The following is a 17,428-nucleotide window of genomic DNA, read 5'->3' on the forward strand; positions in this document are numbered from 1 at the left end:
TAATTGTTTCTGCTAAGGTACCTCAAACCACATTGAATTCTTGCAGGACGAGCTGTGCTGGGTGGAAGCTGACAGAGCTTTGAGTGCACTGGATTTCACAGCAACAGCTCAGCTGTGCTTAGCAGGGCTCTGTGTAAAATAAAACCTGTGGAGCCACAGGTGAATTTCTTCTGCCTACCAAAAGAAAGAGGGCAGTGAGGATCTGTGCATTCCATGGAGAAAGGGAGCGGGAATGCCAAGGAGGAACTGAATTGGGTGAGTGAGGAACACACCCATTCCCTAGCTTTTTGGCAACATTGGGTATGGTCACTTACCATGCTAGTGTACTTCTCTGAAATCATGTGTAGTGGTTGCAAGAGCTCAGGACAAAAGTGAAACGGCCAGAGCAACTTTCCTTGCCCTGTTTTACCCAAGACAGTTTTCCTCAAGGCAAAATGCATTTCATCTCTCTATCACCCTAGTTCTGTGTCTTAGCTGCACACTTATTCTATAGAATAAAATAATGTAAGTACACATTTTTAAATGTTTCATACATGTTCAGTTCAGTTTTTACAAACAAATATTATGGTGCCTTTTGTCATCTAACTGTCTAGTTCATCTTAATAAAGAAGGACTTCACTCAGCACCTAATGGAGTTGTTCTTTCCAGGCAGTTCAGCTCATTTTAGGCAGTAACTTGTGATGAAAAAGATGCTTTTCATTTTGCTCTCTGCTCTTTTTAAGAGTAGATAGCCAATCTTTTTTCAGCACAGTCTCAGTAATAACAACTACAGCAAAAATGCAGCATACAGTCCAACTGTAACTCAGTAGAATTATACCAGGATTGATTTTTTTATCTTCTGTAGTCTTTTAATGTGTTTGAACACATTGGAAAATATGAAAGTGAAATAAATAATATATGTTTAGTCTATATGCTATGATTCTTGGTATGGCAAGTAATGGCAGCATGCTTTTGCAAATATTTTAGCAATTTTTGAGATTAAATAGCACTTCCTGCTTTACTGTTGTCAAGAAAAAGAATAATTGTGTTTTTTGAACATGAATTTATTTCTTTCAGAAAACAAATAAAAAGTGTATAGATCTTTTTCTTATATGTTCTCTGCTTCTCTTGGGATCTCTAAGTGTCACAAAGAAAGGTTCTGAAATGCACCAACCTAAATGGAGAAAATACCTTTGTTGTCTTGCTTCATTGTCAGTGTAGGCTTCCTTCACAGCTGCAGTAAACTGCTTTTGGGAGCATTAGAAGCAGTACAGTATACACAAGTAATTTGGAATAAGGAAAACTCAGTCTTGAATATTAAGCTTTTGATAAGGATACTTCACTTTTCATGTTCATTGTCCACCTAACTGTCCAGATGTGTTGTGATACTATGTGGTATTCTGAAATAAAAAGGGATGTGATTTGCTTTTACTTTCTGAATTATGTATGTGTCTGGAGAAAAAAAAATAAAAGGTGTAGACTATAAGACACATTTTCTAAACAGAAGAAAAATGTGGAAAGGTTTATTTTCCTTCAATTTTGTCTTATATATTGCTATGAGTGTATGTGTGGTAAAACACCAAGAGGGCACAGATTTGACAGCTTCCTACTGTGAATAGTTATTCAACATGTTTTATGGCACATGTTCTTGCCAAGGAAAAGGAACAAGCTTGTAAGTTTGGTGTTTCCATCACTACCCTGAAAACTAAGAACTTTGTGCAACAGGTAGTGCATGTAATTCTTTTGTCCAGTAATGGATTTATTGTTTATTAAATGTAGGAGGACCTTAGAACTATACAGACATTAACAGTTAACTTTTTTTCTGTGGACTTTATCCTTTCTTACACATTGTTTCAGCTGTTTACATCAGTACTGTTATACTTCACCTAATTTAAATAATATCTCCAAATACATTCATGGAAAGAAAGAAATTTGGTAATAGAGTATTCTTCATTCAAGTAAACAAAAATGAAGTATCACAGCTGGAAGTTGAAGTTAGCAACATTCAGACTTGAAATAAAATACAAATTTTCAAGTAAGGACATTCATACCTGGAATATTGTACATTTTTATGTACCTTAATTATGCCATTTTTAAAAATATAAATTGCTTGAACAACAATAAATAAATAAAATATTTATAATACACTTGCATTCTGCAGAGTTACCTCTGATGTACATCAAACAAATTCCTGTCTTTACTGCTTGAATGACAATAGATAAGTAAAATATGTTGGAGAAGGTTTTTTACTCTGTACCAAATATATTGCTAGCCCACCTTAAAACTTCCCCAAATATTATGATGGTCATTGCTGTGAAAGGTATCCAGTTAAGGACATTTGGAACAGCAGTAGGTGATCAAGGGCAATCTACTCATGATTCAGTGCAGCTAACATTGCACTTAAAATATCAAATAAAACCAATTCAATTAAGAACACATCAAGTAGACAGATTGTGTGCTCCCCTCTTTCAAAGTCATTCTTCTGAAGAAAATTGCAACAAATTTCCATTGGGGACTCTCTGTGGTGCTTAGTTAGTGCTAGGTCTTGTTCTCAAATACCATAAATCATTTCCTCTTCCCCACTTTATCTTTAGAACTCCCATTTCAGGCAGAAAGAAACCACCACCAGAAATCTTAGTGCTCCAGCATCTCAGGAGAAAATGTGGAGCTTTATTCATGATTCAGTATTTCTTTGTGTCTTTGTGTGCTTCTTTGTTTGAAAGTAAAAGTACTTTTGTGCAAATGTGGCTGCATATAAAGTGCATGTACGCTCATTCATGTACGTGTTGGAATTATTATTATTATTATTTTTATTCCATTTAATGACCTTGATTCAACCACTGTTCTCTGCAAATGAATCTGACCTTGTGGAGCTGCAGCATGCGAACGTCTTGGGGAAGGGCAGCCAGCATACAAAGGCTGCATTGAGTGTGTGGGCAGGCAGGAATGCTGGTACCAGGCAGCTCTCTAAAGAATGTTCTTTTGGCAGAAACAGCCGTGCTAAAAATGAGGGGGAAAAAATGAATTCAAAATTTAGAGCTGGCCTGCAGTTACGAGGCGATAAGAAAAGTTGGCTGTTCAACATGAGCTGCCAGTTGCATATTCCAGGTCCTTGCTATTCTCAGGCCCTCCTACAGCCGTGGCCCCAACCAGTGTTTTGATACAGCACAAAGTGGCTGTTTATTGCTATTGACTGCTGGGGCCTGTGCTCCAAAATGCGTTCTGTCAACAGAATCTAAGTGAACTTGGCATTTTAAAGCCTGGCTGCTGCAGACTCCTAGATTCTTTGGAATTGCCATGCAGCAGGACCAGTGTTGCAGTCCCCAGCTCAAACTGAAAATGTTGCACAGGAAGACATATCATGTGCAGGTCAGATTTACCTGAGATCCTGAGGGTTTTGTGGTTCTTTGCTTTTCCCACATCAGCACAGTTAACATATCTTGTCCTCGCTTTGTTGCCTATCAAAGGCTGCACCTTTGGCTTTCTAAATTTTGTTCAGGATACTCCGTATGGAAAAAAAAAGGGTCATATTCAATGCAAATGGTCTTTATGTGAAAGGGAAACATAGCTTTGTATACAGGACACAATATTGCTGTAAAAGGAGTAATCAAAACCTGTGCTCTGTGTTGCACTGAGGATTTTTCTACTCTTTTGAAAAATATTAGTTTCTGTGATTTTTTAAAGAAATCAGATATATTGTTTTCTATTGCTTCCATAGGAACTACAGGCAGAAATTGATGCTCACACTGACATCTTTCACAACCTGGATGAAAATGGGCAGAAAATCCTGAGATCCCTGGAAGGCTCTGAGGATGCAACCCTGCTGCAGAGACGTCTGGATAACATGAACCTCAGATGGAGTGAACTTAGGAAGAAATCTCTAAACATTAGGTAGGACCTGAATCTAAGCAAAAGCCTACTGTTGGTATATTAAATGGAATGCTACAATTTGCAAGTAAAAAGGTTTAATGTTGTTTCTGTTAACACTGTTTGTGTCTATTTTGAAATTATTCATGCTGCTTTGGATGTTGGCTTAACTTTGTAGGAACTATTAGGTTTTCGGGTGTGAAAATAATAGCAGAGTATTAGGGTTTGAGGGCTATGATGGAGTTTTGTAATTACAGAAAGAAATAGTAACTTTACCCCCTCTAAATATGGGCTTTTTCTAGAACTGGGTATGACTTATCAGTGAGTCATGAAAGAAAGTGATTAAATAGCCAATATTTATGATAAGCTTCATTTTAAAGACTGCTGTTTCCAGTGCAAAACTAAAAATATCCTCACAAATGAGAATACAAATTATTTAAGATTTTAACTGTTGTCAGGAAAATGGACAGAATTGCTAAATAAAATCTAGAAGTAAAAGAAATCCATAAGTAGTATTATGAGAGGAAACACTTTTTTTTTGCAAGGAGAAATATAATAAATGGTAACATTACAAATTATCAAGTGGTCATTCAGCCTTCAATGAACTGAAGGTTTCATTTCAAAATAAATTGTCCTGGAAACTTTTCTCCAGAAATACGGCTTTTGCAATAGACAACCCAGCTCAGTTGCACTCGGTCTTGGGCATTTTTTCATTTTCTCACTTGCTGTGTGTTGGTGGTAGTTCAGAGGGCAGCAAAAGACAGAAGTGTTTTCCAAAGTAATGTATGAAATATTAGCTTTTTTCAGCTCAGGTCCTGAGGGAGGTCAGGCTGTGTAATGACAAAAACCATCTTTGTATCATCAATCATTAAAAATAAATGAAGGCTGTGATGTTGAAAAGATATTCGTAACTAAAGAAAAAGAGATATATTCCTCCTTTTTTTTTCTTTCCGAGGAGCAAAAGAAGAGGAACAAAACCCTTCAAAGTGTCTGAGATGTTTTTGTTTACATGCCTTTTACCCATGAACATGCTCAAATACAGTGATTTTTGAGATAAAAACAAATAGTCATTTATCCAAATAGCAGTAATTAAATGTATGGGACTTTCTGTCTTTCTTTTTTTGGAGTTTAATGTATTGTTGTCATTAGCTGACTCAGAACCAGTAAACCCCAGTTATATCACAGTGACCTCCTGCATTGCACCTTCAAAGCAACAAACCTTCTCTCTAAAATCTATGCTTCCAATAAAAGGGCTTATGGTTTTCAATAACTTAGTGATTAGGATAAGAAACAATTCTTAAATTCTCAGACATTTGGTTTAAGCCATTTTGCTGGCCACCAGACAAAATTAAAAGGCTCTTCCCAGTCTGCCTGTTTGGAGATCTTTCTATCCACAGCACAGAATGGAATAGATTTCCTCATAACTAGCAGTGCTTACACAAAAGAGGGATTAGAGAACACACATGAAATGTTCTCCAGACATTAGTCTCATAAGTTTCTTTGTTTAGTGTCATTTTTAGTCTGCTGAAACAGAAGACCCTGGGTGGGTATTCTTTTCTAAAATCATTAGATAAAATATATGGTAGATATTAGAGAGAAGCCAAGTTCTTTTCCATTCCTCCCTTTCTTTCATCCTGATATGTCAGCACAGTTTACCCTAATAAACACTTTCTTTCTTATAAATATTTTTAATATTATTTTAGTATTATCTCTTTTATCTGCACATCTTGGACACGGTCATAAATATATGTTTGTGTATGCGTATAATGTGCACTGGTGTGTGCATGCATAAACCTATATTCCTGAAGATGAAGGAAGAGCAGAACAAGACAGGTTCTGGGAAAAAAAGTCACCCAGCTGAGGAAGGTCAGAGCACAGCAGCAGTAACAAACCCCTTCAGGTCACTCTTTGCATTTTTCCCTGTAAAGCCAGGGGAAGCAGGGAAGAAGTGTTTGCTTCCATTTGCTGCCTTTCTCCAGAAGAGGTGGAAGCTTGCCTCTGCCAAGATAAACATGAGACAAGGAAATTAGTCTGAATCAGAAACTTGACTCCTTGACTGTCTCCTGTGCTAAAATCCTGTGGTCCTTGCTCTGGTTGTTGCCTCCTGCAGCTCTCCATAAATACCCCAGCTTCTCTCCCCCTTGCTCCTTTCAGAACTATCATGGAATGAAAGAATAGTTTGGGTTGGAAAGGACTGTTTAGATCTCCAGTGCCACCCCCCTGCCATGGGCAAGGACACATTCAGCTTGCTCAAAGTTACATCCAGCCTGGCCTTGAACCCTTCCAGGGATGGGGCACCTGCAACTTCTCTGGACAATTTGTTCTAGTGCCTCATCACCCTAACTGTAAATAATTTATAATATATGAACATATATACAATCTAAATGTTTTAGCTTGCAGGGCCTTCTCCAGACTTCACTGCCTGCAGGAGTGGCCTCCCCCTGCTGTGAAGTTTTGCCCCAGCTCCCAGATGCCCTGTGAGAGAACAGATCAAAAGGCCTGATCTATGAGTGTCCTTCACATGTAGGATCTATGTCTGTCCTTCACATGTAGCATGTTAAGTTTGAAAAAAGAGAAGATTTTGCATTAGCTCACACACTTTGAGAGCAGCTGAATTTTCTGTCAGCGTGTGGCTGATCTGCCTCTTTCTTTTCTCTTTCCTTGCCACTTTACCTGATGTAAGAGGTTGGAAAGAAGACAGGATTCACAGAGCATTTCACAGAAATGCAACTGTCTCTACCTTGATCAATTCATCATTTCCATATCCAAACTAAGTAATAAGGTTTGCAAAAATGCTGAGTCCATATTTTTCACATTTCTTTATAGAGCAATATATATAAGGTATAGGAATGGAATTCTTAGTGTCAGAAGAGAATGATTTTATGTGCAATCACTGTAGAAGAAGATAAATGTTATATGAACAAGGTAAAACTTAAACAGAAATGTATGAAATAAAAGAAAATTTGACTTTATTTCCCAGCACATTTTTTCACTTTACTGTTATGTAATACTCCTTTGGTTTGAGTTACTAAGAGGATTTCTTATGTTACTTGGAGATCAATTAGGATTTTTTTTCCAAACCAGAAATTTAAAAATTACATATTCATAAGTACAGAAAGACAAAATTTTAGTGGGGTGTATCTAAATACAGAGAAAATGGAATATTTTGTCAGTCCAACCACAGAAAACAATTGCTAAAATTTAGAAGCTCAATACTTGATCCCAAAAAAACACATTCATGCATATACAGAGGAAGTTTTTAGAAAATGTCCTTATGATGGAGACCTTTTTTTTGCATAAAATAATATATTGTCTTTTCATTTTCCCAGTGTTTCAAATAGTTTCATTCACACCTCTGTTTAAATGACATTGACATTTGGCTAGATAGTATATGAGGATTTTATTGGCTTTGACAATTTCCTCATGACATTTTTTTTTTAAAATGGCATTGGTTCTCTTATTTTAGAAAATTTAGATAATTAATCTTGTGTAAGTTGAATGGTTTGTGTAATGGTTTAGAGAAATGCTTGCTCTTCACTTGAGTTGGGGAACTACTCTCTACATTTCAGGCAAATAATGTCCCAGTCATCCTAAGTGATGACTACATTTCTCATGTTAGTCATACACAGTATTTGTGCACTTCTAGTGAGACTGACAATTCAGCACAGCCATTACTCACTGCTGAAGAGGGAAACTAAAAAGCAAAAAACCCCCAACCAATCAAAAAAAAAATCAGATGTGAAAAAAAGCCAGGACTGTGGAACCAAATTTAAATCAGTGTTGCCAGAATGTAATTCAAAGCTACTGAAGCAATTCAAAAATCATTAACTTAATGAAACACTAGGATCTTTCTCAGTAAATAAGCTTGTACATTCTGGGTTTTACTTCCACTGTGCCTGAATCTATTTTATATTTAACACATGCTTTCAGATCCCATTTGGAAGCCAGTACCGACCAGTGGAAGCGATTGCATCTCTCTCTTCAGGAACTTTTGGCATGGCTGCAGTTGAAGGAGGATGAATTAAAACAGCAAGCACCCATTGGTGGAGATCTTCCCACTGTGCAGAAACAGAATGATATTCATCGGGTATGTTGGTGGTTTTTTTATTATCTTTTGGTCATTGTTTTTTCCTTCGCAGGCTAGTGCTGCATGGCACAGTCCTTGTTGGAAAGAATTCCAGCTATAGCTTTCAAACATAGCAGAGAAAATCAGCCTTCTGGAGAAGGAGGTGTTAACAACCATGAGAGACCTATCACAGACAGGCAGATTTCATAGCCAGAACAATTACTAACCTAGTAATTTTTGTGGATTATATAATTATTTCTGATTGTTTTTCTAGATCAGGCACTGATCTAGAAAATCATGTATACTTTTTGAAACCCTAGTTTGGATTTTGGAAACATTTGTGACTAGAGTAGCTGGTATCAGCTGTATTGCACAACTCTGCACCATGAAACTGTGGTGATAACTGGTTTCATCAGGAAATTCTTATGGAAATTCTTATGGGGGACCATTCTAGACTGAGATTGGTATTAAAAAAAGAACCTAAATAGAGCACTTGTACAGGAAGTTGTTTGTTGTTTTTTTTAAACCCACCAAATGAGCAATCCCCAGAATAATACTTCAGAATAATTATCCATACAAAGATTCACACTGATTTTTGTTGTGGTGAGGGTATGCTTGGAGTATGTCTACAGTGTTTAATCAACTCACACCAGTCTGATGCTAACCCAGTGTCTGCTTTCAACTAAACAGTCTTGAATTTCATATGCCATTGAGGTCTATTCAGGTCTGAATGAGAAATCACAGTTCTAGTACCTCTATTGTTCAATATCCATTCAAGCTCTCCTCTCCTGCATCTCCATGTGTCTTTAATTAAAATAATGACATCATAGGAGGTTTTTACTTCCTGTTTGATGTCCAATTATGCTGCAGGGTGCTATCTGAATAATTATTTTACAAACAAATGTAATTTTTATTGAAAAATTTAAATTATCAGTCTGTCAGCTTGATTTCATGAGAAAAGCATATTCCAAATCCAATGATCATCCTCTCAAAGCATTGTGCTGTATATATGTAACTTTCTTTGCGAAACTTGTCATAAAAGGTATTGTTTCTGAAGTTCCTAAATCTCTGATTTTATTACTTAATGGAGAAATGGTGCTTTAAAACAAAATAGGACCTGTGGTTTTTTCTGTTCATCAGGTAGCTGTATATAAATATTGCTCTAATGTATTGTCCTTTCTCATGGGGAGGGACATATTTGGGAACACATAGTGAGATCAAATTTGTAAAGCAAATATAACGTAACTTCTGCTTTAAAACCCCGAGTTTGTGAAAAGTCAGGAAGTACAAGTCAGATATGGCTTTTTCCATAGGCACACAGGCATTCATCTGCTGCAACAAACTGATGGCAAGTAGTGTCAATATGGTTTGTCAAGGACCTATCTTCACCGAATGACTGAGAAAACAAAAGGGAAAGATGAACAAAAAACCTGTCTCTCTCAGTGGCAAATTTTTCTAAGATAATATAATGCTTTTCTGCAAGGGGCATTTTCGTCACATTTCATAGGTCTTCCCTCTGGAGACGTGATGCGTAGGATGTGTCTTTCTCACAAAATTTTATGTGGGACTTAAAGCACTATCACAGACACAGTGAGGTGAAAACATCCATGACTTTACGGGGCAGCACCTTTCCTTTTTTCACCTTTCCCCTAAGAAAGTTAAGGCAAGTGTTGTATATAACCATGAAAGTTAAGAGAAGCCTGAGGTCTGTTTTAGCCATAAAGTAGCAACTTCCATAAAGTAGTTTTAAAGGCCATCCAGAATATCAGGATGAAAGAAGCAATATAGATGTTGCTTTAACCCAGCGTGATATAAACTCTTTCTCCAAGGGCAACTCTTGATCCAAAACAAGAGTTAGGGAGAGATTTCTATAGAATTGTTACAACAAAACTTTTTCCATCTAAATAATATTTAAGTATTTGAAAACATTTTCTCCTTGACAGAAGAAATATTTTTTTTCTAAAGAAATTACTTCTTATAGTATTTTAGTGTTGTATGTCGCTCTGTAAGCAGTTTAAGTGTTTCCAAGAATTCATCATAAAGGTGGCAAGTCTTCGGTGATGATCTAAGTGATGTCTCTGTCACACACCAAACAAACAAATGAAGTATTTAGAATTTTTAGGGATGAGAAATTTTTATAAAATTAAGATACCATGAGTAGGGGCAAAATGACTCCATAAAAAAATCTCAGCTCTCTTTTGTAACTTCTCTGTCACTTTCAGGTACATAATGCAGAGCTTTGGTCATCCTATCTAGTATCAAAGCTAGAATGTTCCTTTTAGAAATACTTCTTTTTCCTTTTCCCATTCTGTAGCACTTCAGACATGTGAGTGTAGGTATGCTGATTCACTGTGGAAAAAAAAACATAACAGAATACATGAAATTAATTTGCCTTGTCTGATCTTCAAATGTCTCTGACAGACAAGGGAAAACAGTCAACATTGAAGTTGACTTCAGGTTGCTGTTCACAAAATCTATGTTTGCAACATGGTTGGTTGGTTGGTTGGTTGGTTGGTTGGTTGGTTGGTTGGTTGGTTGGTTAGAGTTGTTTTGGTTTTTTTTCCCCTGGGCATTATGGACTTTGTCACTCTAAAAGTTTATTTTAAAGAAGCAGATATACAATGGCTGTATCAGAATGAATAACTTAGCTGATTCCTGAAAATAAGAAAAATGTTTTCAAAGTGTACAATTACCTAGCTTAAAACTAGGAGCCCAGTACTGGAAAGCTGTTTTTGAGAGGTTTGGGCCTTTGCTTCAGAGCAGAGCTCAGCTCTCAGGGTGTTGTGTGTGAAACTAAACAGTAGTTGTGTGTTGATCTTAAGAAAAAGAATCTGCTGACTCTTCATTTTGTTCTCCTGAATGTCACTTCTGAAAATGAGTCTTCAGTAAACTGGAGAAGTATCCATCAGATCTGACCAATCTTTTAAATGACTACAACTTCCAGTTTTGATCTTTCTTCATAAGTACAATGTTTGGTGTTCCTTCTGTGAAGGATTGTTTTTGTCAGGTAATGCCGGAACTGAACTCAGCTAAGTTCTTCACTTGTTAAGTGAATAAGCCTCATCAGGGGAACACTATTTAAATGCAGTTTAGCTGATTCAATTGAGAAATAGCACAACGAATACCAACATGATTTTATGCCGGAATCCTTTTTCTAAAGTGTTGCAAGCTGATTTTATTTTTTTCCCTTAAAGGTAAAATTTAAAGCGGAGCAAGCATATTTAACCTCTCTATCATTCAGAAGACCATCTGGAATACCACAGAGATTCATAAAAGAGATGAAAATAAGTCAGTTCTTACCACTTGACTGCTCCTAGTTGCCAAGATTGGCCTTAAAAATTTTAAGAGTAGGATTCAGATGAACATTTCAAATGCTTGAATCTATGCCAGAGGAGAGCTTGAACTCAACTGAGAACAGGGCTATCCATGCAGTTAAAATCATTGTTGTGTTATAAATGTGAGGTGCTTTTTAGACAAGGAAATTTGGAATGTATCCCAAATACACCCACATAACTGCTATTTGTTTGAACTTATATATATACTAGGTCATTTTTTCAATATTTGGCATCTGAAGAAATTGTCTCAATTCCAGTCTTAGAACATGTGGGGAGGAGTGGTGGTGGTGGTGTTATTAATAACAAAAATTAGTCCTGTTCTTCAAAACATTTTTTAATTATCTTACATTTTTCTTTGTTTTACTAAGTATCAAAATATTGCTTTAGTGAAATTGAATTAACAACTGTGTGCATGTTGCTGTTAATCTAATTTAAGTAACTCAGGCATCATGCAGATAGCCTGCTATGTCTTTCATTCTTTTAAGAGTTGCCTCATTTGCTGTGTAGTGATTTTATTAACAGCACAAATAGCATTTACGAACATAGAAGGCACTTATTAACAATTCCATGGAAACCCTTTCACATGAAATCTGTAGCATGACTGCCTAAGGAGGAGTACAGTTCCTGCTTCAACACATTAACCAGTTATGGATCCACAGTTGATATCTACTTCTAATGATTAGGACAAACCCCATATTTTCAAAAGCATTCTGTTTGACATATGTTGAATTAATATAATTGTATTCTTTAAAATACATTGGAAGCAAAAAGTCCTAGTTTTTAACTAACAGAGATTAATGTTAGTTCTATTAATGCAACTTTTTTTTCTCATTATATTTTCATTTTTCTATTTAAACAATCATTGTTTCCTTTTTTAAAGAGATTTAAGGACACTCGTGAGGTGGTAGAGGTCCGAGATAAGCTGATCAATATATGCATTATTAAAATGGTGGACAGAATGCCATTACTGCTGTAGTGTTGATGACAAATAGACATGCTTAAATAAAGTAGTTTACTTACTTTTTTGTCAGGTCATGCATTATGTGTATTCGATTTCCTCTACAGTCACCATGAAGTGTGGAAGAAGTTAAGGAATTCAATGAAATTAGCCTGCAATCATTATTTGTACATTAGACATTCATTTAGGCTAATTCTGCTTTCAGTGATGGCCTAGTTATTATAAAGATGTATTTGTCAGGGCTCTAGATAGATAATTTTTTTTTTCCCCCTCCAAAAAAAAGAGAAAATGTTGCTATTTGTGATTTTTACTGGTAGTGTATACATATCTCACAACAAAACTTTAATACAAAAAGCAGCTTTATCTTCATACAGTAAGAACTTTTTTTTTAATGGCTTAGTATGAAACGAACATTCATTATTTTTATGCTGTCCTGTGCTACTGCTTCAGTCTCATGTTTTTTTCATCCTCTCCTTTTCAAATTTCTTTAATTGAAATATATTTTAACTTGGTAGAAATCTGCAGACCAAAACTAGGGAAGGAGTTGAGGACTGTAAATACTGTGTGTTATTCTATAACTCAGGATTTACAGACTATACTTGCCTCCACCAGCTCCAACATTCAGACTGGAAAAGTTGAGGAGGGGGAAAGTTTGACACTGCCTCAGTTTTCCTTTATTAATAAAGAAGGCACCTTTTCTCTTTGTGACAAAATACAAAATGCGCAAAGCCAGAAGTTCCTGTTAGCATTTCTATATTGTTTTGAGGAAGATACAAAGATTCCTGCCCACAGGCTTTATGGGATTCATGGTGTATATGTTCTCCTTCTGTTGCACAAGAGTTACAGGAAGACTGTGGCTCTAAACCTCTTCTGGAAAGATAATGCCACTCAGTGTATTTGATTGCTGTAGTATTCTGCAAAAACAGTACAAGCTGAAAGAAGGTATTTTTTGTCCTTCTCCTGGTGTGCACACAGCCAGGGGTGTCCTGTCTACAGCAACAGCAGTCCTTACAGAAGGACTACTCATTCCCAAATGCGTAGTTCAGAGGTGTTTCTGCCTTCTAACTATTCTCCACATCAGTGTATTTCTGTGTTCCCCTGGAATTCGGTGTCTCCTTCCTGCTGTTGGTGTGTGTTTGCAGAACAGACCTTTATGCAAGTGTGTCCTTTCTGAGAAATAATACATCTTTGGAAACATTTCTAAAGCATATTATATCTTTAACTATTGCACCATTTAATGTTTAAAAAAGACTGGTTTAAGTGGATTTGACTGTTGATGTTACTTTTAACACTATCAACAGAGACCAAAGCATACAGTCCATGGAAATTACTGTGCTGGATTTTAAGTTATCTTAAAATAAGCTTCCTACTGGCTCACTTGACCTGCAGACCTGCCACACCACTCTAGTGGGACAGAATGATGTGAGATGAACACAAAGGCTAATTAAAGGAATAGATTTTCCTCATTTGGAGGCATGGAAAAGGCTTATTATATTTCTTCTTTCTATCACACTTCATGCAAAAGTCAAGTATGAATTATAAGAATGATAAACCTAAAAATGTCTAAATTCAACATTTTTCATTCAGCCTTGTAGTAACTCCAGTCAGTTTTTATGGGGAAAAAAAAGTCCAGTAGTAGTTTACTTGTTAATATACAGTGCACTTCTTTATTTGTGAAAATTGGTATTGTTTTTAAAGGTTAACATGATTGTTTAAAACCTTTAGCTCAGGTATTAATCAAATGACAGATTCTTTTATTATAGCAGACTCTGTAAAAAGATTCCAGTCCCATTATTGACCTTGACACAAAATGAAGATTTTTTGCTTTGTTATTTCCTTCAACAAAGCAGACTTTTCTTAAGGGTTTTCCCAAGAACAGCTACAAACCTTACGGTCGGTTCTTGACCATTTAATAAAAAGTGTATTTAAATATTTATAGTCGAATAATGTAGTTTTTTCCTGACGTTTATTTCCTGAAATGTCTTAAGAACATTTTGCCTTTGAGTTCTCATATTATAAACTGTACATGATCCCACTATTAGTTCTTGTTAGTATTTCCTGTACAGAGAGTCACATATCTAATATAATTCAAAGTGTAATGAACTTTTTAATATTGAATTTATAATCCTTCATTAGTTCTCATAGAAATACAAATTTTGTTTAATAATTAATTTGACTGAATTGGTGCATTTATTATGTTACAAACTTATATAATGCTGGTGTTGTAAAGAGAATTTTCTAATCCCTGCAGGAAAATATCAGTTTTCTGCCCATGGCATATGGCTCTCCTTTTTGCAGTATTGTGTTTTGTGTTGCACTGTACTATTAAATTACCTGCATATTTTATCTCTATGCTGCTTGAAACTGTATGCATTGAAAAATGTTTCATAAATATAGAAAAAATATTGAAATAAAAGAGTGGTAAGGACCATTTAGATGTATTCACTGCAACATGCAGAAGAACCAATGCAAAATTCAACCTACAAGATGGATTTTATCTGCATTTTTGTGTGCTGTCCATTTGGAATCAGTCTAATAGACCCTTATATTCTCATTAACAAAAATAGAGAAATAAATAAATACTGAGATATGTGTACTTTCAGTGACTTACCAAAGCTTCTAATACTAATCTTGAGTAATTTACTCATGGTCCTTTAAAAGCAGGGTGTAGAAGAGAGTAAAAGAGTAAAAGCAGCTGTTGCTAAAGAAAGAAAAATGCAGTATGCTGACAGCTCTTTTGAATACAATGTGATTTCAGGTTAAGCAAAAGCTGATTATTTTCATTTGTGTGTGTGTGTGTTTTATTGCTTCTTGTCATACATACGTAGAAGCTGTTGCTCAAAATTTTGTTCTGACATTGCTATTCTGACTTGGTATTTCCTTATAGATCCACTTACAATAATTTTGTTTCTTAGACTTTCAAGAGGGAGCTAAAAACAAAAGAACCTGTTATCAGGAGTGCCCTTGAGACTGTGCGAATCTTCCTGGCTGAGCAGCCCGTGGAGGCAGTGGAGAAGGTCTGCCCAGAGCCCAGAGGTAATTGAAGCAAGAACAGGGTAATAACACATTGCTGGGAGGATCAGTGATGATCAGCAATGATTAAATAAATCCTGCCAGCCGCTCTGAAAGCATTCCTTTTGCACTCCGAGCTGAATGCCAGTGTTCAGAAACTAAGCTAAAAATATAGATGAAAGCAAGCCTTAGCAATCCTTCTGAACACTGTGGTACTAAATAGACATGCATATTTATAAGCAGATTTTGAAACTGCCTTTAAACCTTCAGGACCTGTCTATAATTATAGCCTCATTTGAGGGCTCAAAGCTGCAATTTAAGCTAAAATTCACCTTGTAGTCTCAGTACTACAGGAGATCCCAAATCCACCTAATTGCAGCAAAAGCTTCACAGTGATTAATATTTGTCTATGTGCAGAAAAATTGTGCTGAATCAGCTGATAAACTTCTAGCTACACCTTGCATGTTTCAAAATACCTTTATGTACTTAAATGCAGATTTTGCTGATTTTTATGGTGGCAAGATTTAAATTTTTTAAGATTTTTTGAAATAAGAATACATTAATAAAGCAAATTTCACAGGTGCCTTCAGTTATGAAGAGTTTCTTACTGAGATTTTAACCCATCCAGATGGCAACTGTGTTAGTTCTAAGACAGAATATGTCTTAAAAGCCTCTCCACTTTCACATTTAGATCTGTCACCTGAGGAGAGAGCCCACAATGTCAACAAACTTCTGCAAAGGCAAGCAGATGAGGTCAGAACTGAGTGGGATAAGCTGAATCTACAGTCTGCTGATTGGCAAAAGAAGATTGACGATGCTCTCGAAAGACTGCAGGGCCTTCAGGAGGCCATGGATGAACTGGACCTGAAGCTGCGCCAGGCTGAGGCATTCAAGGGATCCTGGCAGCCAGTGGGGGATCTGCTCATCGACTCTCTGCAGGATCACTTGGAAAAAGTCAAGGTACCTGACATATATCAGTATTTCTGAGTATAAAATCGTTCTTTGTATGAATCTCTTTATAAGCAATTATCTTTTAGAGTGAGAAATTGATATCTTTGCATCATAGTTATTTATATTAAAAAGTGCATATAAACAGTTTTATGATTTCAGAAGTTAAAATGCAGTGGGATCCTCCTTGAGAATGTACACTGCTGACATGGGTAAAAGCACTATAGAAATGTGCAAAAATCCTCAGCACACTCACTGTCAACTCAGGAGATGCAAAATTGGCAATTAAAGAAAGCAAAATAAATTAGATAGGAGAATATATGATAAAAGTCTATTGAATTAATTTTTTTTGCTATATTATATTTTCTTAAGTATGATACATAATTGTTTCTATATAATTGTAGAATAAAATTTATACAATTTGAAATATGTGGTTTTTCATGATGGTGATATTTGATTCTGTCTTTTTTGATAAATAGGCTTCATAACTAAAGATAGTCTCAAAAAAAAGCGGCAATCCTGGAAAATTTGTCATTATTTTCTATAACTTAATGCTTATCTGCTTTTAAGGGTTGTTTCATAAAATCATTGCTTATCAGGAAACTTGGGCAGACTTGTCCTCTTTCAGCATGACTGCCATGGACAGACTTGATAAATAATACAGGATTCCTTCAGCCAGAGCACAATAGAGGCAGCTGCCATTTTGATAAGAACAAAGTGCCTCTGTTCCAGTCACATAAATGGGAATCATCAGTCATTTTGAAAGAGACCTGAGCTAACTGTTATTTTCTCTAGATGAACATTAGGATCTAAGAAAGAGGAAGTAAAATGACTAATGGCAAGAAAAATATTTCTCTAAAAATCTAATGTAGTTTATTAAAATGAAAGTCCTCAGGTTTTAATCACACAGAAAGTTTAATGAGCGTCCTATGCAGATGCTGTACAAGAACAAATGAAATAGCTGATGAACAGCTAGCTGTGAAGTTTATCTTCATTTAAATTCATAAATGAACAGAAGAAATCTATTTATAAATTCTCAGAAAGTGCTATTACAACCATGGTTTGGTTTAGTTTTCATAATTTTGAAGAAGATATCCTGAACAGAAGCACTGAACCTCTGATATTACTGGAAAACAAAGCAAGTCATTTTATTCTAAAGCTATAAGCAGGAGTGTTGAGTCCATAATTATAATTCTGAGTCCTGTTATGGTTTAAAAAATAAATACATTCTAGATGACATAATTAATGCTTAATAATTGCTTC

At 35.8% G+C, this 17,428-nt stretch overlaps 1 protein-coding gene across 19 annotated transcripts in view; it reads left to right on the top strand.

The window, feature by feature from the left end:
• Positions 1-17,428, top strand: part of DMD (dystrophin) — a 1,145,450-nt gene that overhangs the window by 947,129 nt on the left and 180,893 nt on the right. For 17 of the 19 annotated variants that reach the window (XM_064407380.1, XM_064407383.1, XM_064407377.1 and 14 more), the window contains 4 exons: positions 3,698-3,870; positions 7,777-7,933; positions 15,121-15,241; positions 15,909-16,177. In XM_064407380.1, the coding sequence (XP_064263450.1) occupies positions 3,698-3,870; positions 7,777-7,933; positions 15,121-15,241; positions 15,909-16,177 (720 nt within the window). Of the gene's footprint in view, positions 1-3,303; positions 3,349-3,697; positions 3,871-7,776; positions 7,934-15,120; positions 15,242-15,908; positions 16,178-17,428 lie in introns of those variants that run through there. The other 2 variants (XM_064407395.1, XM_064407394.1) reach the window with 1 other exon arrangement.

The sequence above is a fragment of the Passer domesticus genome, chromosome 2 (assembly GCF_036417665.1).
Source record: "Passer domesticus isolate bPasDom1 chromosome 2, bPasDom1.hap1, whole genome shotgun sequence".
NCBI classification, from domain to species: Eukaryota; Metazoa; Chordata; class Aves; order Passeriformes; family Passeridae; genus Passer; species Passer domesticus.